This window comes from Rhinopithecus bieti, unplaced genomic scaffold, assembly GCF_001698545.2.
Source record: "Rhinopithecus bieti isolate Rb0 unplaced genomic scaffold, ASM169854v2 scaffold_42565, whole genome shotgun sequence".
Taxonomy (NCBI): Eukaryota; Metazoa; Chordata; class Mammalia; order Primates; family Cercopithecidae; genus Rhinopithecus; species Rhinopithecus bieti.
Genome location: NW_016818029.1, coordinates 334,045 through 354,916, shown reverse-complemented (window position 1 = coordinate 354,916; position 20,872 = coordinate 334,045). Strand labels below are relative to the sequence as shown.

Genomic DNA, 20,872 nt, shown 5'->3' with positions numbered 1-20,872 from the left:
AAAAAAAAAAAAAAAAAAAAGAGAGAGAGAGAGAGAGAGAGAGAGAAATATTATGCAAGGCAGGTAAGATTTGGTTCTTGTCACTATGAGTTCATACCATACAAAATAAAAATAAAGGACAAGTACTCTCTATCACAGCAAATAATCAAAGGTTGTCTATTATTTCTAAACTCAATTTCACATCAAACTTGCTATACTATTACATCTAATCTAAAAGCATCAATTTCTGCCTCTTACCACCCAGTCACATTTTGATTATTTCAACAGCATATTCAGTATTAACATTAATCTCAACAAATATTCCCTAGTACCAATATGTGCTAGGCATGAAGGACAATACAACACCAATTCCATATTCTAAGAATTGGCAAGTTGGAGAAATGAAATAAACCCATTCATTTACAAACAAACCTTACACGACACTTTGATGGACAGTAGAAAAGATTAAGTGGCAAATTACCGTGACAGATCAAATTACTATGGGGATCTGGAGTAGGAGGAGATCCCTTCTAGTTGGTTGGTGCAATAAGGCATTAAAGAGGAGATAGGGTTGGCTAAATCTTAACAGACCAAGCATAGAGATGTAGGACGTTCTAGGCAAGTGAGAAATGATACACTACACCTAATCAAAACTCCAAAGATGAGCTACTCTGTATGAAATATGCAGTGGCAACCAGGCACGGTGGCTCACGCCTGTGATCCCAGCACTTTGGGAGGCTGAGGCGGGTGGATCACCTGAGGTCAGGAGTTCGAGATCAGCCTGACCAATATGGTGAAACCCCATCTCTACTAAATACAAAAAATTAGCCAGGTGTGGTGCTGTGTGCCTGTAATCACAGCTACTTGGGAGGCTGAGGCAGGAGAATGACTTGAACCCAGGAAGCAGAGGTTACAGGGAGACAAGATTGCACCATTGCACTCCAGCCTGGGCAACAAGAGCAAAACCTTGTCAAAAAAAGAAAGAAAAGAGCCCAGGCACAGTGGCTCAAGCCTGTAATCCCAGCACTTTGGGAGGCCGAGACGGGTGGATCACAAGGTCAGGAGATCGAGACCATCCTGGCTAACACGGTGAAACCCCATCTCTACTAAAAAATACAAAAAACTAGCCGGGCGAGGTGGCAGGCACCTGTAGTCCCAGCTACTCGGGAGGCTGAGGCAGGAGAATGGCGTGAACCCGGGAGGCGGAGCTTGCAGTGAGCTGAGATCCCGCCAATGCACTCCAGCCTGGGCCACAGAGCGAGACTCCGTCTCAAAAAAAAAAAAAAAGAAAGAAAGAAAGAAAAGAAAAGAGGGATGCAGTGGCCATGAGCACGAAAGGAGAGAAAACTAGAGAAAGAAGCACTTTAATCATTGATGGAGCTTCCTTCAGGCTTGTTTATTAACATATTCCAAAAAAAATCACTGTTGTATGTACACATATGCCTTAAGATAAAGGTGAGCAACTAGAAAGGGATACAAGCCCCAAGTACAGTATATTTTCCTGACATTTGTGCTTTTAAAGAGTTCATGTAAAGGGCAATGGCATAATACTAGTATAATTCACATAATGCTAGCTCTGGGCTTTGGACTTTTAACCAAATGTTAAAAATGACTCCTTTTCTCTTGTCTCTGCGTGTGCTTCTCTGACTCTCTTGGCCTATTTCCATTCTCTTTCTTTTTCTCTCTCCATCCTTCTTAGTGTAAGTTTAAAAAAAAAAAAATCAATGCCACAAGTTATGTTTAAATTCAGCCCACATGACATTTCCTTCGCATTTAATTGCTTCCATACAGTTTATATCCGCTAGTCACGCTAGACCCCAGAGTATTAAACATGCTCTTTTACAAAGAAGCTCTTGTCCTGTAATAACCCCCATAATCAAAGTTCAGGAATTATGGGTAAGGCTCAGCTGGCTAATGGGGAAACAAACAGGTTTTTAAATTCATCCAAAGCAGGCTTCAGGCAGGAAGCAAATCAAAGCCGTCACTCTACCACCAGGTTTGAGAGCAAAAACACTGCAGAGGCTAGCTCAAACGAGAGATCTTGGCATCTCTGCACATCCAGCAAATCCGATGCCAGATACTATCTCTTTGGGCTGCCGTGAAGAACCACTAAACAATGCCACTTAAAGACACATGGTTACATTCTCTGTGCTTTCAAGTCAGCCCATTCCAAAAAGATCTAGGAGTGGTCTACAAAGACTGCTCTTAAGATGCCTTTAAATGAATAAATCATTCTTCTTTGTTATTCAGAGTAGACTAAGACAAAAATTATTTTGGAAAAAAAAAAAGATACAGGGTCTCTTTCTGTTGCCCAGGCCAGAGTACAGCAGTGCAATCATAGTTCACTGCAGCCCTGAACTCCTAGGCTGAAGCGATCCTCCTTACCTCAGCCTCCCAAGTAGCTGGGACTATAGTAGTGTGCATCATCACATTCTGTTAGTTTTTAAAACTTTGTAATGGAGATGGGGTCTTGCTCTGTTGCCCAGTCTGGTCTCAAACTCCTGGCCTCAAGCCATTCTCCTGCCTTGGCCTCCCAAAGTTCTGGGATTGTAAGTGTGAGCCACAACAACCTAAAGTTACCTCTTCTATCTTCCTATAGTCAGTTTGGACAACATGTCTGGTCGTCCTTCATACTAATGGACAGCTACAGACGTCTCAAGGTCTCTTATAAACTCATATTTCTGGAAACTTTCACAACTTATCCCATTATCTTCCCCACTTCTCAAGAAATCACCTCCCCAAAAGTTCACCTTTGAAAAAGTACAAAAGTCATACAACTACACAGGGGCACTAACAGGGATTCTTGGATTGCCCTTTTTCACATGGCCCACTTTTCACAAGAATTGTGCCTACTTTTCTTACAAAATCTCTCTAAGCAACATTTCTGGTCTTCCCCACTGTATTCAGATATATGCCTCTCTACCAGCGTTAACAATTTTAAAATCAATATTTAATTTCATGCAATCTCCCCTGTTCAAAACCCATCCAGATCAAGAGCAAAACAATTTAAACTATCAGATCCAGACAGCTGCATCTTAAAGAACTTATTGAAAGTTTCTATGGCTTACATCTCTGATGGTTTTCATAAACCAATGCTTTTGTCTATAAAGGTTAGATAGATTGGTTTTGTTTTTGTTTTTTTTTTGAAACAGTTTCGCTCTGTCCCCCAGGCTGGAGTGCAGTGCCATGATCTTGGCTCAGTACAACCTCTGCCTCCCTGGTTCAAGTGATTCTCCTGCCTCAGCCTCCTGAGTAGCTGGGATAAGAAGCGTGTGCCACCACACCCAGCTAATTTCTGTATTTTTGGTAGAGACAGGGTTTCACCATGTTGGCCAGGCTGGTCTCAAACTCCTGGCCTCAAGTAATCCACTCGCCTCGGCCTCCCAGAGTTCTGGTATTACAGGCGTGAGCCACCAAGCCTGGCCAGAATCAATATAGTTTGGATCAGAGATATCATGCTACTCTTAGAAACTGGCAGATAATAAATATATTATTTGTAGCCAATAAACTACTTTTGGTCTATCATAATAAAAAAACAATTCTTAAGCTATCACTAAAACATGATGTCATTTGTCGTTGCTTTATTTTGTATTTACTATACAGATGTATTCTTTATTGTGATGGTCTAGATCTGGACATATTCAGAGCCATAATTATTTTATGTATCAAGTCACTGGTAAATCAAAGAAAAATCAAATTATTTAAACATTCATTTAGGAGCTCATATTTATATTTTGGAAATGAAACCTCATATTTTAATGGCATTCGATATTATTTATTATGCAGGGTCCTTTTATCTTGTTCCACAATATAACTTTTTGTTTTACTCTTGGCAGACTTTACAGTCACTGTACAAAACAGACATTGTTTTAAAAACCCATTTGTAATAAGTGTCAGTAAATATGATCTTTTGCTTCAGCTAAAGCAACTCCATGGCATCAGTTTATACCTCCACCCTCACTTGGAAGTTTATAACACTTGTTTTCAGCAGCTCTCAAACCTAGACTCCATACGATATGTACCAGCCACCAAGATGTTTACCAGTCCTCAGAAGGGCCTTTCGAGAACTCTTAAAACTTAATTCGTTACTGACGCTTTGCTTAAAGGACAATGCACTTTAATTAGCCACACACTGGCCCTTTATTCACACACATGAGGTAAGCTGGACATTCCAATGCATGTGCAACTGGGAAATTTGACTCCTTTAATGGTTTTCGACAATTAACTAGGGCTGGCCAATTATTAGGTTAAACAAAAAGCACTGTGACAAAACTTGACTCACTTCACTACGGCTAATAATTAAAAATATGCTGGTCCATCCCTCACTCTACTCACCTGCCAAAGTTTCAGGCAAAGCCTCAATAACTGGGATCTAACCTTTAAAATCATTTCTTTAATGTTGACACTCCAAATTGTCCATAATGACCCTACACTCTGCTCCTACTGTTAATAATCACCAACTACTTAATAGTTATTCAAAAGTTAACAACAGACAAATACAAAGAACAATGGCTCCACTGTGTACCATACGGATTACAGCTCTTGGACCTTTGCTTGAGAACACAGCTTTCCAAAGCCCAAAGCACAGTCCCTGTCATCTTCATACTTTGGATGCAGACATGCAAGATCAATAACTCAAGTTTAACTTTACTTAGATGATAGATAAGACAGCTAAACTTTTTTAAAAGCCTAGGTAAAAAAGAGATGTTTTAAATACACCCTTGGTTACAGCTTAACTTTTAGGTAGCTGATCCTTTCTCCATTCCTGCCTTCTTTCCTTCAAGTTTTTCTACAGTGTAGCTTTATGGTTGGATTTTATGTTAAAATGCACAAATACCCAAATATAAGTTGGATGATATAATTTTGTAAGAGAAATCCTTATTTGCCAAAAGTTCCATATGCATAGGGTTATATTTCACATAGTACCTAAAACAAAGACCCACAAAGTGGGGATGTGGCACTAGAGAATGCACATGCAGAAAATCTAAGTAATTTTATGAGCAGCACTCAAGTTTACGGCTTCTTTTATGACTCTTAATCCGGCCTACTAAATTCATATGTCTTTACAAATCCCAAATCTGTAACAAGGCCACCAAGTGCTCCCAAATTAGCAAAATACAGAATAGCCTCTTAACTACTATACAAGCTTTAACTACAAAATGCAGCCAAACTCAAACCAGTTTGATAAAATTAAACACGTTTTATTTACTTTATATTGTGAAAGGGCAAACTGGCCTGAGGAAGTTACTTGCATTAATCTGAGTCCCCTTTGCCAGGTATCAAAATCAGTTCCGGTGAATAGAGAAACAAAGATAGGAAAGATAAACATTTACCTGAAACTACAGTTACATAATATTTGGAACCACAAATTTTTAACTGATACTCTCCAAACATAATCTGCTATTTTTATGGCTGTAATTTAGTTATGACGTGTGCCAGCAATAACAGTCCTGTGCACTACAAATTGCGACAACAATTTTACCAGGCTAGGATTGGAGACTGTAATTTTCCTCACAGCAAGTGATGATCATATCAGTTAGAGTCATGTTTTCACCCCAGCCTTATAACTTATCTCAGTTAGTTCTAAAACACTGATTTCAGACCCCGTTTTAATAGGGTGCTTAAATAAGCTTACGTGTGGTATACAGCAATAAAGTGAGAGACATTACAGGTTATATGGGAACTCGTGGGACTATGTGGGAGTGTATTCACACCTTATCTAATAGAGATCTTTATTTTCCACATTTTTCTCTCTCTCAAAACTAAATTATCTGAATTATCATAAGAATTAGTACCTCAGGCCCTGTTCCAACCTATCCTGGGAAAGTGTCCTCGTGGAAAAGTCATTCACTGGACATTTTTCAGTCCTTATCTTCCTTGACCTCTGAGAAACACGCCACAGAGCTAACCATTCTTCCTTCTTGAAAGACTTTCTTCCCTGGCTTCCATGCACCACTCTCTGGATTTCCTCCAACCTCTCTTTCTGTTCTCTCTCCATCTCTTTACAGGGTCCATCAAGACTTCTCTTTTCTTCTCACTCTATCTGTAACCTCTCTAAGAAATCTCAACGACACCAGGATTTGAATAATTACACACATTCCCCTACGCCCCATTTACCTCCCTTGGGCATCTTAAAGTCACTTCAAACTCAACATGTTAAATAATTTCTCCACCTCTTCCAAGCCTCCCAGTACTGCTTGCTACAATTAGAGGCACCACCAGCCCTGACATTAGACAGCCAGCAATCTGCAAATCTTCCTTTCCTCCTGCTTTACTCGCTGCCTTTATCCAATCCATCACCAAATCCTGTCAAAGGTACCTCCTAATATCCCTTCAATGATTAAAATGATTTCACTTCTTCTCTTCTCCAGTACCACTAAAGCAACTTTTCAGCAATTAAATCACTCCTATGAGTACCTTCATTCCAGAGTGGCAGAATATTCCAGTCACTACTTATACTTCTGGAACTACAATGAAAATTTCTATCCCTGTTTCTCCCCAGTATGGCTCACATCAGACAGTCCTCGAAAACCTGACCAGTTTTGGGCCAGTAGAGACGTCACTTTCTTGAACCACAAAGCCAAATCCCAGTCTCTAGATCATGATTACCCAGATAAGGCTTTTCACCCTGAGACATCCCATCAGGCATTGCATCCAGTTCTTCAGAATTTAATCCATGTCTGTACTCTACCCAGCCCTGAGGTTATGCGAGGCTTAACCAGTAACAGAGACTTCCCACAATGCAAAAACAAAGTAATGCTGTTTTTATCAGTCAAGTCATATATACATATATGCATAATAAATCCTTGGAAGATAACACAGTAATTGTGAACAGTAGTTACTTCTGAGGAGTAAACCTAGTGTGTGTGTTGGGGTTGGTGGGGGAGGGGGTGCGGTGCTGGGAGGTGGGTAGTACTTTTATTGTTCACTTCTGTTTTTATTTATTTTTTTGAGACAGAGTCTTGCTCTGTCGCCCAGGCTGGAATGCAGTGGCCTGATCTCAGCTCACTCCAACTTCCACCTCCCAGGTTCAAGCAATTCTCGTGCCTCAGCCTCCCAGGTAGCTGGGATTACGGTAGGTACGGGGTTTCACCATGTTGGCCAGGCTGCTCTTAAACTCCTGACCTCAAGTGATCCACCCACCATGGCCTCTTAAAATGCTGGGATTACAGGCATAAACCACCGCCAGGCCCCTACTTTTCACTTTATATCCTTCAGCTCTGTTTGGACTTTTTGGTAAGAGTATATATTATTTTTATAACAAAAGCCAGCTTTTTAAAAACAAACCCCAAAATAAATGAAGTCAGTAAAAGTTATGTTTGTTCATTACAGTCACATTTACCATTTACTTGGGTTTTCTCCTTTCTGATGGGTTATCAAAGTTGCAGCCTCAACTGTGATAGGTGCCTACGTGCCCCTTTGAAAACCTAGGCTAAGAAATGCTTTGCAAGCGAAAACTAGGAGAAAATATTCAGTATTGAAAATCTGCAGAAAAGCCATCATAAATGAATTTATTTTTTTAAATAAACAACCCAGCATGTGTATTTTTCTCCAGTCACCATGTTTTGATTCCTGAGTCTGTCACTGGTAATGCTTACCAGCACACTAGTCACAAAAAAGAAGAGAAATTGGATTTTTGTACAGTGTTCAGAATTGAGATGTGCCACAGCAAAATTTTAAAATAATGAGTTACCATAGAAGTCACAAAGACATGAAATATATTATGTACTAGAAAACAGATTATATACAACCTTTGTGCCACAGATTTCTATTTTGAGATTCAACCTCTTAGAATTATTATTAAGTTAATGAAAGGTATGAATAATTGGTTGATGCATAAAATATAGCTAGAAGGATGGATGGAAAAATAAAATGATAGGTAAATAGATACATCGATTAATGGATAAAGAGATGGATGACAGACATATTAGACAGGTCACTGAGAGAGATAAACAGATTACTGCTTCTCAAACTATCTATGGTGAAGGACCAGGGTTTTATTTCCAATCTGTCAAGACCAGTATGTAGTCCTATTGTGGATGGCTTATACATAGCTCATACCACATGTGACTCACCACACAAGATCGACACACCCAAACTACCCTGTTCCACAAGATAATTCCATTGGTCACCTACTTGGATGTCACAGCAATGCCATTTTGCCATAAAGTTTCTAAATACTCTCAACTTCTGTATCTAGCTCTTCATAGACCAGTTACAACTGTACATTGGCATCAGTCCATGGACCATACTTTGAGTAGCACTAAGCTATATAATCAGTTACTTCCCAGCAGTATGCCATCAGTTCTTATTGGTTGGGCATCCACTCTAACTGGTTACTGAATTTGGTAGACCATGCATCAGCCTTGTATAAGAAGGATAAGCAGATTGATTGACAGAACAGTGGATGACAGATAAATTAGATAACAGACTAGCTAGCTAACAAATTAGATGGGAACCAGAGAGCTGTTCTTTGTGCAAAGAATATTTCTGAATAAAGTGTTAACAGTGGTACTTTCTATATGGGGGATTCAGAGAAGATCAGAAGAATTTCTTTTCCATTTTTCTCCCTCCAGCAGTGTTTGAACACATAAAATTTTTAATTCAAAAGAGAAAGAAACAATTTAAATGTTCATCAATAGGAGACATGATGTATATTTAAATTCCTAAACAATGGAATACTATGTGGTCCTTAAAGAAAACAGATGTTTATGTACAGAAGAGAAATGAACTCCAAGATACATTATATTAAGTGAAAAAAAGAAGGTGCAGAAGAGTGTGTACAGTACACTACCGTTGTATTGTGTTGACATGGTCTAGGTGGATGTCTACATTGATACTCGCATGCTTGTACTCACACAGTTTCTCTGGAAAAACAAAAAACTAGTGCTCTGGGGAGGGGACAAGAGGACCGGGGGAGAGTGAAAGACTCTTCCCAGTAAATGCCTTTGTACTTATTTTAGCTTTTTGGGACTTAAATGTATGTATTACCTCTTTAAAAAATTTTTTTTCTTTTTTAATTTAAAGAAGTTACCTGAAAACATAAACTTTCGAGTTTAGAAAATGTGTTCCTGAGAGGGAGGCTACTGGCTGCTCAGGCAGGGCATCCTCAGGGAACTGGGCCTAGGTGGGCCCTGATGGGATGACTACGGTTCCAGAATCTCAGTTTTGTCTGTGTCTAGCTGATCAGCCTCAGAGGAACTGAGAAAGTACCGAAAACCACAAGAGAGTATTCTGGGAACAAGCAGACTCAAAAGCTATTCATTTACAAGCAGAAATCATAGATCCAGCAGGGGCGGTCCCAAGTCAAGGGTAGCCTGGTATCTCACTTACTTGGGAAGTAAAGACCACCCACAATTTTGGAACTGTACTTACTAAATTGAATATAGATGGAGCTATGAAAGGATAGATAGAAAGACTATCATTTCCAGACTCATTTAAGTCAGTATAAAATGCTTAGTTCTCTAAACAACCAGGAAAGATCACCACATAGGTGACAATGGTAGAGTCTTATGCTACAGTCACAAAAAGCTAGGACTCGTGTATCTCAAAACTAAGGGATGAGAAAGTTGACATTTACTAGCAAAAGGTCAATGAGTCCATCCTAGCTAAGGCTCCAGAACCTCAATGGGATGCATAATCATCTACCAACTAACACCTATCTTTTAATACAAGTCAGTACAAGCTCTTAGTCTCAGAAACACACCCTCAGCATTTCTGCCTCTATACCGCTCTTCCCATCCCTTTTGTCCTGGAAGGCTTGTCTGCACACCTACCTATATCTTTCCCATTTTTTGAAGGTTCCATTTATGTCTAAGCACCTTTATGAGACTTCTCTAAACACCCAGCCTTTATCCATCTCTCTCTCCACTGCATTTAGTATCTGGAGCTCTGACATTAATCTTGCAGTCAAAGGGGCACAGATACAATGGAATGCCACTTCCAAGCATGGAAGACTCCTACGAATTCCAGGGTGCAAGTTTACAATGAAAATGGCTAAAAATAAGTAATACACGATTCCTGATTCCTTTTGAACACCTACTATGTGGCAGGCCCTGTGCTCAAATTATACAATGCCAAGCAAGACAAACATTGTTCTTGCCCGGATGAAGGTTACAGTGCAGTAAAAAAAGGGGGGGGGGGGGGGGGGAAACAGTAATACGGGAGTGGAGCAATGACTGGGGAAACAGAAGGGCCTATGGGAGGAGGAGCAGGAGCATGTAAACCAGAGTGGGGGCTGCAAGTCAGGGAAAATTTCCTCCAGGATGTGGCATCTAAAACTGATATCTGAAGGTAATGGAGGAGTTAAGCAGGCAAAAAGCAGGGAAATAGTGTTCCAGGCACAGGAAACAGCTTGTGCCAAGTTCCTGAGGCCAGAAGGAGCATAGCCAACAGGAGAAACCGACAGACATTCTGTACAGCTGCAAATTTCAGACCTGTAGTCATATTATAAATGACTGACTGACTGAGGACACACCTTACAAAGGCTTCCGGCAAACCAAGATGGAAGGCAGCTGATCGAGGCTCTAGGACCACACACAGGTCGAAACCAGCTCTTTGGCCTGGTTTGTCTGTGTTCCCCTTCTCTCTCTAGATTCTGTCAGCTGCCTGCAGTGATAAAGCCAGCCACACATTTCTTCTTTTAAGACATACTCACGATGCTAACACACACAAGAGTTCAATGATTTTGTTTATTTATTTATTTATTTGAGACAGAGTTTTGCTCTTGTTGCCCAGTATGGAGTGCAATGGCACGATCTCAGCTCACTGCAACCTCCGCCTCCCGGGTTCAAGCGATTCTCCTGCCTCAGCCTCCTGAGTAGCTGGAATTACAGGCATGCGCCACTATGCCCGGCTAATTTTGTATTTTTAGTAGAGACGGGGTTTCTCCATGTTGGTCAGGCTGGTCTCAAACTCCCGACCTCAGGTGATCTGCCTGCCTCAGCCTCCCAAAGTTCTGGGATTACAGTCGTGAGCCACCGCGCTCAGCCGAGTTCAATGACCTTTAGTTGTAAATTAGCTGAACTGGCTAAAGATCTTTTAGATGGCACAAAGGCAAGGCCCTGGAAGAGTGTCGCCCCCTTCACCACCTAAAACCCGAACAATAACAGGAATGAACTTGCAAAGGTGGTGTTTGTGCCAGGCACTGCGCTCAGCACTTTATAAATGTTTCTTCATTTCACTTCCTCTCCTAAGAGCACTGAGCAAGTGAACGTCATCTTTTCCTTTCTTATTTATTTTCTGCTATGCCTAGATGGAACATTAAATAAAAGCTAGAAGTCCAGGAAAGAGAGCATGAAAGTAAAGAATAAGCTGAAAGAAATCCATATGACCGCTGGGTGCAGTGGCTCACACCTGTAATCCCAGCACTTTGGGATGCCAAGGCAGGTGGATCACCTGAGGTCAGGAGTTAGAGACCAGCCTGGCCAACATGGTGAAACCCCATCTCTACTAAAAATATAAAAATTAGCAGGGCGTGGTGGCAGGTGCCTATAATCCCAGCTACTCGTGAGGCTGAGGCAGGAGAATCAGTTGAACCCGGGAGCTGGAGGCTGCAGTGAGCTGAGATTGCACCATTGCACTCCAGCCTAGGCGACAATAGTGAAACTCTGTCTCAAAAAATAAAAAAAAAAAAAAAAAATATATATATATATATTTCTGTAGAGGCAGAGTCTCGCTACGTTGCCCAGGCTTGTCTCAAACTCTTGGCCTCAAGCAATCCTCCCACCTCAGCACCCCAAAGTGATGAGATTACTGGTGTGAGTCACCTTAGTGGAAATTTTGATGAGAAATAAAATATAAATAGGCACTGGAGGTGTACTACACATTTCTGGTATATTTGGGTTTTCTTCCATCATCTCTATCTCACCATCAATGACAATTTCAAATAGGATAACCCAGACTCAGTTCAGAAGCAAACTCTAAAAATCCATCCACCACTCCACCACCACAGTTATGTGATCATCAAGGATACATAATTACAAGATCTAATTATGGGCCACACAACTGGCATGAGACAGCACAGCATAAGGACAGGAACACAGGTTTTGGAATCACAGAGTTCTAATCCCATCTCTGCCACTCACCTGTTATGTGACCCCAGGACATTTACTTAACCTCACTGAGCCTCAGTTTACTCAACAGTAAAATGAGGTAATAATATATACCTGTTCATAGGATCACTGTGAGGGTTAAAAGAAATAATATATGTAAAAGCATCTAGGGTTATGAAAAAGTTCCATACGCATGCAATTCTGTTGCTATCTCTCTGGGATGCACTGACACTCACTCTCTGCCTTGTCTGGCATTCAGCAGGTAATCAACAAATGTCAATTACCTTTCCTGCTCATCTCTCCCCCTTTTCCATTTCCTCTTCCTCCCCTATCCCACACACAAAAACAGCTCAATTTGTAGTGACAATCTAGATTCCAAACAACAAAAACTAGACACTTATCAGATGGAGTTGAGTATCCTCTGCCCAAGATGCTGAAGCAAAAGAGCACTTACAGTGAGCATTCCTATTTAGGTTTCTCTTAACCAGGGAAGTTGACTCTAAGTCCTTATTTTAAACTTAAAACTGACTTTCAATTCCAGATCCAGGTTGTCCCTCAGAGCTACAGCTGTAATCCGGAGTCAAAAATCACCTGACCCCTATTGCCAAGGGGTCTGATTTTGGCTGGGTAAATAGGCTATGTGTGTTGGGAGAGAGAGAAGGGGAAGCAAGAACTAACTTGTACTGAACATCTCCTGTGTGCCAGATGCTTTAAATATGCTCATCTTTCAAACCACCAGGCAACAGATATCACTCTCTTCACATTACAGACAACTGAGGTAGCAAACAGTATTTTTCGAATGACAAAAGGCCCTTATGAAAACAGTTACATAATACTGTCATTCAAAGATAAACAGAAAAAACAAACCAGAGTCAGAACAATTTTTAAGTAAATACGTTCAGACAGAAAAGGACTTGAAAAACTTACCTCCTACAAACCATTTATTAAGAAGTTACTCAAGCATGTACTGCAGCAAAATGAGGGATAAACCAAACAAACAGGAAGACATGGGAAAAGGAAACCGCACTTCCAGCTATGGAAAGAAGTCCCAGGATGACAGTTCTATAGTGGGCCTAGTGAATAATGAGTTCAGAACGGCACAGAACAAGAAAGTAATCTTGGCATACAGCTTAGACAAAGAAGACTTGCTAGGTTAGACAAGATTGAGAGCCTAGAAAACTTTTGAGATCATAATAATGGCAAATAATGCATGAACACATTAAAAGGCAATCAGAAATAATAGGGAAAAAATTTAAGAAAGTCATGGTCCAAATATGAAAAAACTACCAGGTAAGACAATTTTAAACAACTGATGAAGACTGAGAAACCAAAAAAAACCCATTTGACTTTAGGGCTAGATACCTGTTCCTTTGAATGGCCCAGGAATCCTAACACCAGACCCACAGTGCAAGTTTAAAATCCAATCCTAACACACAAGGCAATGAATCATTTCACAGAATTGTAGTCATGTAAATGTTGCCTATGGATTTTCAACTTTAAGAATCATATATGAATAAGATGGTCAACTTTGGGGCAAAGCACAAATACAGGTTATGGGTTCAGGGCTTTGGCAACATGAAAGCAACATTGTCAAAAAGTGAACGGTAGAACTGGTAGCAGTCCAAACATTACTGACATACACCATAAGGAGTCAAGAAATACTATCAAAAGTTGACAAAAGCCAGGTGTGGTGGCTCACACCTGTAATCCTAGGGCTTTAGGAAGCTGAGGTGGGAGGATTGCTTGAGGCCAGGAGTTTGAGACCAGCCTGGGCAGCATAGGAAACCCTGTCTCTACAAAAAAGTTAAATAAATTAGCCAAACATGGTGGTGCAAACCTATAGTACTAGTTACTCGGGAAGCTGAGGTGGGAGGATCACTTGAGCCCAGGAGTTTGAGGCTGCAGTGAGTTATGATTCCCACTGCACTCCAGCCTTGGTGACACAGAGAGACCCTGTCTTAAAAAAAAAAAAAGTGATTATTAAAAAAAGGTGACCTAACAGACAAACTTAAAACGTAATAAACATCAAACCCGGGAGAGAAAAAAGAAAACTAGCTTAAAGAGCTACAATCTCACTTTCATATCAGGTGCTAAATGTTGATAAATCAAAACATGGTGGTAAAAGCATATTACTTAGGCTTAAGAAGGTAATAGTCTAAGAATTAAATATGGAAACAGTTGAAAAAAATTAAAAAAAATTAAAAGGTTCCCTCTGTGATCCTTGAGGAGGTGAAGGAAACCATTGTTTTTTAACAAAAGTCCTCCTGTATATTGGATTTGTTACCAAGTGCATGGATCACTTGAACAAAAATAATTTTCTGTCACACATTTCAGAAAAGGCAGGACACTAAAATTGTCACTAAAAATTAGACGTAACAGTCAAATGTTATAGTCGGAATTGTATTTAAGAGGAGGATAAAATCTTTTTTCTTATAAAATCACGTTATTCAAATGAAAGATTTTTATAAGAATGTTTGCAAAAGAGAAAAGATGGGAAATTCTACTGAAGCTAGATAACTTTCTTCTTTATAATTCCCCATTTTCTGTAAAAGCATGCATTCTATTTATAATCAGAGACCTTTTAAAAATTTAATGTGATCAGTATTCAATCAGTGTGCCAGGTTGCTCAACACCTCAGCCTGATTCATGAGAATTAGAGGACAGCAGGAATAATGAATGAACACAGTGGTTTTCAGAGGCTAAGTGTTTTAACATTCAATCTGCTTCGTTGTTACTCTAATTTTTATGAACTTTTTATTTAGAGATCGGGTGGGAGTGGTAGGGGCTGCAGATAGGCACCACCATGCCCTGGTCATTATTACTCTAAAGGAATATCTGAACACCACAGGACATCTGAACACCACAGGAAAGGTGTGAATGCTCAGGAAAGGTGCCTTCAGGAGGTTCCAGAAAATGACTACATCATATACCTAGGAACAATCTTACCTGAGAAAATGACAAAAGGCTTTTTTAAAGCTTCTTAGATGTCCAGGCTCTGTTTCCCATTAAGTTCATTGTTTAGCTAAGGAAGTGACATGGGGAAAGGTGGGGTGGGGAAAAGTAAAAGTGTTCCCTAAGTAGACAGCAACAGATTAGAGGTCCAGTCCAGGGTCCACCATTAAATAACCACATGACTTTCCCAAATTCCTATCATCACCCTTCCCTGGCCTCAGTTTTCTAGTCAAAACTAAACAAAACAAAATTGACCCTTGTCATTCTAAAATCCTTTGATTTCTAACTTATAAAGCCCTCAACTCCCAACAAAGTCAAGAAAAGATTCTTCTTTTTTTTTTTTTTTGTTGAAGGCTTAGTAACATGCAAGTTTATTGTATTCACATACATTATTTCACTGAATCCCCACAATAATTCTGAGAGAAGGGTGTTCTGTCCATTTTATACATAGGAAGCTGAGGCTCAAAGAGTTTAAAGAGCTTACTAATATTTGAACTTAGAAGTATCTGATACTGGATTCCATGCTCTTAATTGCTATGTGCCTATCTCCCCGTAACTAGCCTCAATCCCTTTAATATACTAATTTGGTCATCTGATTCACAATGCAGTTATCATTATATTTGTAAGGGTTTTCTCTGATTCTAATGGATATTGAAAAGATAAGTGATGGCAGCAGAATCATTTATTCTTTAACTTTAAAGCATTATCAGTTAATCATTATGTAGAGGGTTTATGCTATGAGCTCAAGATTATGTTATGAGTTCAAGAAATGCAAAGATAAAGAAAACACAGTCCAGTCCAGTAAGATTGGGAGACAGATTCTTCTTTTGGCTGGGCATGGTAGCTCATGCCTGTAATCCCAGCACTTTGGGAGGCCAAGGCAGGAGAATCACTTGAGTCCAGGAGTTTGAAACTAGCCTAGGCAACATAGTGAAACCCCATCCCTACTCCAGCCAAAATAAAAAATAAAATAAAAAAATAAAAAAAAATAAAGCTATCTGCTAGCCCCAGCCCTATTTCATAGATGGCAAGTAAAGTAATAAACAGACTTAATGAAAATTAACTCTGAGTGAGTCAGCATCATTTTTCAAGCTTCTACTTAATCCACTGAAATATATTACCTTTTGAGGCTGTGTAACAAAGTGTATGGCATTTACCTTATTACAACTTTAAACAAACTCTACAAGAAATTCAGAGAACTCTTGGCAGATTGCTTATCCTGAAAGACAATAGTCACTGACAAATTCTTAACCTCTCTTAGTCACTTGGCCAAAAAACTTCCAGAGATAGCACTAGATCAGGCCAGCCTACTACTTACACATTTTTTTCAGCTGTCATTTTCGTTGACTACCCAGAGTGAAATGAAGATGCATTCTGCTTTGGATTGGAGAGTGGTTGTGGCTGGGGGGATGGGCAGAGAGATCACAGCAACTTTCTCTAAATCCAAGGCTAATTTCACTTTTGCCCTTGTTCACAGGCAGTTCTGAGCTACTCCAATCACTCCAAACACAATGTATAAAAGCAATTTTTTTGTTTTGCTTTTGTTTCAGGGTCTTTTTCATCTAGTTTTCCTCAGATATTAGGCAAGTTTAGCTCTTATTTCATATTTTTAATAATCACAGTTAATGCTGATCATATACCATACCTATGTGTGTATATATTCATAAACACAGTTTAGAAATTATGTAGGGCTGGGCATGGTGGCTCAAGCTTGTAATGCCAGCAATTTAGGAGGACGAGGCAGGCGGATCACTTGAGGTCAGGAGTTCGAGACCAGCCTGGCTAACATGGTGAAACCTCCATTCTACTAAAAATACAAAAATTAGCCAGGCATAGTGGCGGGTGCCTGTAATCCCAGCTACTCGGGAGGCTGAGGCAGGGGAATTGCTTGAACCCGGGAGGCGGAGGTTGCAGTGAGCCAAGATTGTGCCACTGCACTACAGTGTGGGTGACAGAGTGAGACTTTGTCTCAAAAACAAAAGAACAAGCAAAAAAAAGTCATGTTATTACATCACATACTTGACTCCACCCGCTACTTAGAAGTCAAAGGACTGAGCACATGTACAAACTATCACTCAATAACCCAGAGAAGACCAGCTGTGGCATAAACGACCCTCAAGTCTGTTTCAGAAACTCAGCATTATACCAACCTCAGAAACACAAAAAGAACTCCTTGAACAAGATACTAACAGCCTTGAGATGGGGAAGGAATAAGAATTGGTCACTGGTATGAGTCAAAGGGCTCACTATAGTAAACTTCATCCATCACTGTGTATTCATTCTTAGGGCTCTCTCATAGCAATCAAAGCATCAAATATTAGTGCCAAAGAAAGGCTTGATTAAAGTTTTAAAATTGTACATAGTCTTTTGAACTAAGGCTACTCTACTAAAGAAATATAGGCTTTAAAATGAAATCTAAGTCAGTTTTTTAGGAGAGGAGTTTCCCTCACTGGCAGTGCAGGCAATCCTGAACCAAGTGGTCAGGCTGGCACAACCTCCATCTTTGATAGCCTGACCCTACGACCTCGATGGAACATTTCAAGTTCCAGCTTGGTTTCTCCTGAGGAATGTAGTTATCTTAGGGTACCACAATTGAAACAATCTCCTCTAGTGTTTGAGAATATATTTTCCCGTGGGGTGTAATTTGATAATTTGAACTAATGTAAAATTCATGACATCAAAAAGCTGGACCAATGTGAAAGGAAGAAGAACAGGCTTGTGATTTGATGGTATTTTAGGTTAACAAGTTTAATGTAATAAAACTCCTGACACAATTTCCACACGATTGATTTGTCCAGCCCACAGCTACTTCACCACACAGTTGCTAATTACATCACTGTGCTGTGTGGTCATTATGTCATCCAGTTGGGAGCACTACGGCCTACCAGCCACTGTTCACTTTTCCAGCTTGCTTTTCCCAAAAAGACAGAAACTGCAGACCACCTACTTCACCAAAAGTCCCTCTGCTCCCCAAGTTTCACAGTTTCTCTCTCATTTATCTTGGTGTCACATCCCAAAGGGCCTGGCTCTGGACTATCTGACTGAGAGTCACCAAGGAAGGGACTAAGGGTCTGTGCCCAGGAGTTGGCTTCAATCCTGCAGATTCAGAGCAAAGTCACCTGTGTGTTTTATGGTGGATGAACTTCACCACACTCTCCTCCGCTTCTGATCCCTTACAATTCCAACACCCAGAGACTCACTCCCTGCTTCCAGCTCTCCGTATCTGTGAAATAACCGTGGAAGGACACACACCATTTCTTTCTCTCTTTCTCTCTCTCTCTCTCTGTCACACACACACACACACACGAACACACGCGCGCGTTGGGCACTGTGACTTGGTGCCGTCTTCGGCTCCAAGCTGACTTACTTGAGGAAGTATCTCTGGCCAGTGGCCGTGAAGGTCATCTCCCAGCCCGGGGGCAGCGGCAGCTCGTCAGTCACGTCGTAGGACTGCTGGCGGAGGTGCGCGTGCTGCTGCGCGGGGCTACCCGCAGCACCCGCGCCGGTGCCCAGCTGCAGGGACGCGGGCGACGAGTGCGAGCGGACATGCTGGGCACCCCCAGCCAGTCGAGGCCCCGGGTGGCCGCCCGACGAGTCGGTGCTGGACTGGCGCGAGTGCGAGCCGGAATCAGGCTCCTTGAAGAAAGACTCCGGCAGGATCTTCTTCCGCCACGAGCTAGGCTTCGGGTTCATGACAGAGTTGAAGAGGGCTTCGAGGTCTGTGTCTAGGTCCTGCGTGACGTGGATCACTTGCTGCCCAGGCGGCGGGAGCGGAGGGGGAGCCGAGGCCGGATTCATCTTCTGCAAAAAGAAGGTCAGATCAGCCTTTTATTTAAAGTCGGAGGAAGTGGGTAAAAGGGTTATAGGGTGAGAGGGCGAGATGGTGGGAGGAAGAATAGAGGGAAAAGGAAACGAGGAGACAGATAATTGCCCGCCTGGAGATCCCAGACACTCAGCGGTAAGACCAGCAGGATGGGGGAGGGGTCCCTCCTGGCCTCGAGAATTATGCAACTTTCTTGAAGCAAAGAAGTTGCCGGGAGGAGGAGAAGGAAGGGCGAGGGGTGGAGGGAGTAACTGCACTCGAGGCTTGCTGAACCGCAGGATGGCAAAGGAAAGGTCGCAGCTTTCCAGGACAGGCAGCCCCCCGAAAGAAGTTCAGCCCGAGCCAACTCCACCACGTCTCGACTCCGGAAGCCCGGGGAGCCTGGAGCCCTGGAGTGGTGCCGGGTGAGCGCGCGAGCTCCAGCGGGCACTACCTGGGCGGGCAGCGAAGCTGAGCCTGAGCGCGAGGCGGCCGCCGTCCCGCCCGAACTTGCCGTCGGGCCTGGGTCGCTCGGGTGAGTCCCGAGATTGCGGAGCTGGAGCCGAGGCTTGGCTGACAAATCCTGACCCGACTCGGTGCCCAGCAGTCTAGGGGCTTCGGCTCTCACATCCCCCGAGCTGGCCTAAGGAGCTCGCGCTGGGCGAAAAGGAGGCGCAGGAGAAGCAGACAGCGCGGCCGCAGCAGCTCCCGGACTGTCCCATAAACAAAGTTTGGAGCAAACTCCCACCCCCAGGAAAGAGGCGGGCCCGAAAGTTGAGCTGTTGAATTATGTATGACCTCCTAGTCCCGAGCCGGCCGGCCCCCGCTCGCCCCTCCTCTTCCTCCTCCTCCTCCCACTCCGGCTCCAGAAAACCCTGGGCGTGATGGGTACTTTACTGGGTAAGAGGAGACGGGTGTCCCCTACCCACTGCTCCCGGCCGCGCGGACCTCTCCCGCGGAGCCCTGCATCTGCGTTCCTTTGAGTTTACCACGGACTTCGGGCGAGATCAAAGGGAAAGTGGCCTGAGCCTGTTTCATCAAGGGCTTGTGGACCGAAACCAAGGCCGGGGGTGGCGGAGGGCACGCGGATGAGGGGCTCAGGCCTAGGAAGGGCCGGTCCTGGACACCGCGCCCTCCCCTGCAGCCAGGCGCCGAGGCCGGCAGCACCCTGAGCGCCGCGCTGACCAGCGATTCTGCCCGAAGGCCGGCCCGGGTGCGCCCCGGCTCGGGGAGACTCCAACAAGGCCAGCCTTTCCACGAGAGGCTGCTTAGCTCTTGTGACCATATTTGGTCTGGCGAGGAGGCATCTTGGCTGCCTGGCTCTCAATTGTCCGCTAGAGCACAGACGGTGCCCAGAAAGTGCCTCTGTCACTGGAGATGCGGCTTCGCCAACGGGTGGGTTGTAAACAAACAACTTTCAAACCATTCATCAATCCTTAATTTCCTCTACGGGGATGACTCAGGCCACTAGGGATTGAGAAGAAACCGGGTCAAAGCTGGGTGCTGGAAGAGAAGAGCAGTTGCGCCCCCCTCCCCCGCAACATCCGTGAGGGTTGTGGGAGGATTGGAATGTCCCTGCCACCCTCCAGGGAGCCTGGAGCTGGGATGGAACCCGAGCAGGTGGCTGGGAGTAGGGAGGGTGCGCCAATGACCCGAAAAAAGCCACCCACCTTCCCACCGACTAGATCTGGGCGAGGGGTGGAGACCCCCTGCCTCTAGCTAAGGGAAGAAGGTCAAGCCTGGCGAAACAGCTGCGGGAAGTGGGAAGAGGCCTTGCCCTTCAGAGCAGCTCAATTTCTTTTCTCTCTGGTTCCCTTTCCACTGAAGGGAAAGGGTGGAGGGAGATGGCGAGGTAAGCCGAATTCCAGGAAACCCCTACCCCACCCCATTTGATTCAAATAGGAGTTTATTAAGTAAATCAAATGAGACAATGTAAAGCACTTCGCACAGCACCGGGCTGATTACGTAAGTGTTGAAACAGAACTGTATGTTCTTCAAGTTCACGTATTGTGCCTTAATTTTCCTTTTTTCTTTCTTTCTTTTTTTTCTTTTCTTTTTTTTTTTTTTTTTTAGAGAAGTCTCGCTC

General features: G+C 42.7%; 1 protein-coding gene across 1 annotated transcript in view; it reads right to left on the bottom strand.

Moving 5' to 3' along the window:
* Nucleotides 1–19,572, bottom strand: part of WWTR1 (WW domain containing transcription regulator 1) — a 143,551-nt gene extending 123,979 nt beyond the window's left edge. The window contains exons 1-2 of the mRNA XM_017856553.1: nt 19,241–19,572; nt 18,352–18,785 (exon numbers count right to left, since the gene is read on the bottom strand). Of these exons, the coding sequence (XP_017712042.1) occupies nt 18,352–18,782 (431 nt within the window). The 5' untranslated portion in view covers nt 18,783–18,785; nt 19,241–19,572. The remainder of the gene's footprint in view (nt 1–18,351; nt 18,786–19,240) is intronic.
* Between the last annotated feature and the right edge of the window lie 1,300 nt (nt 19,573–20,872).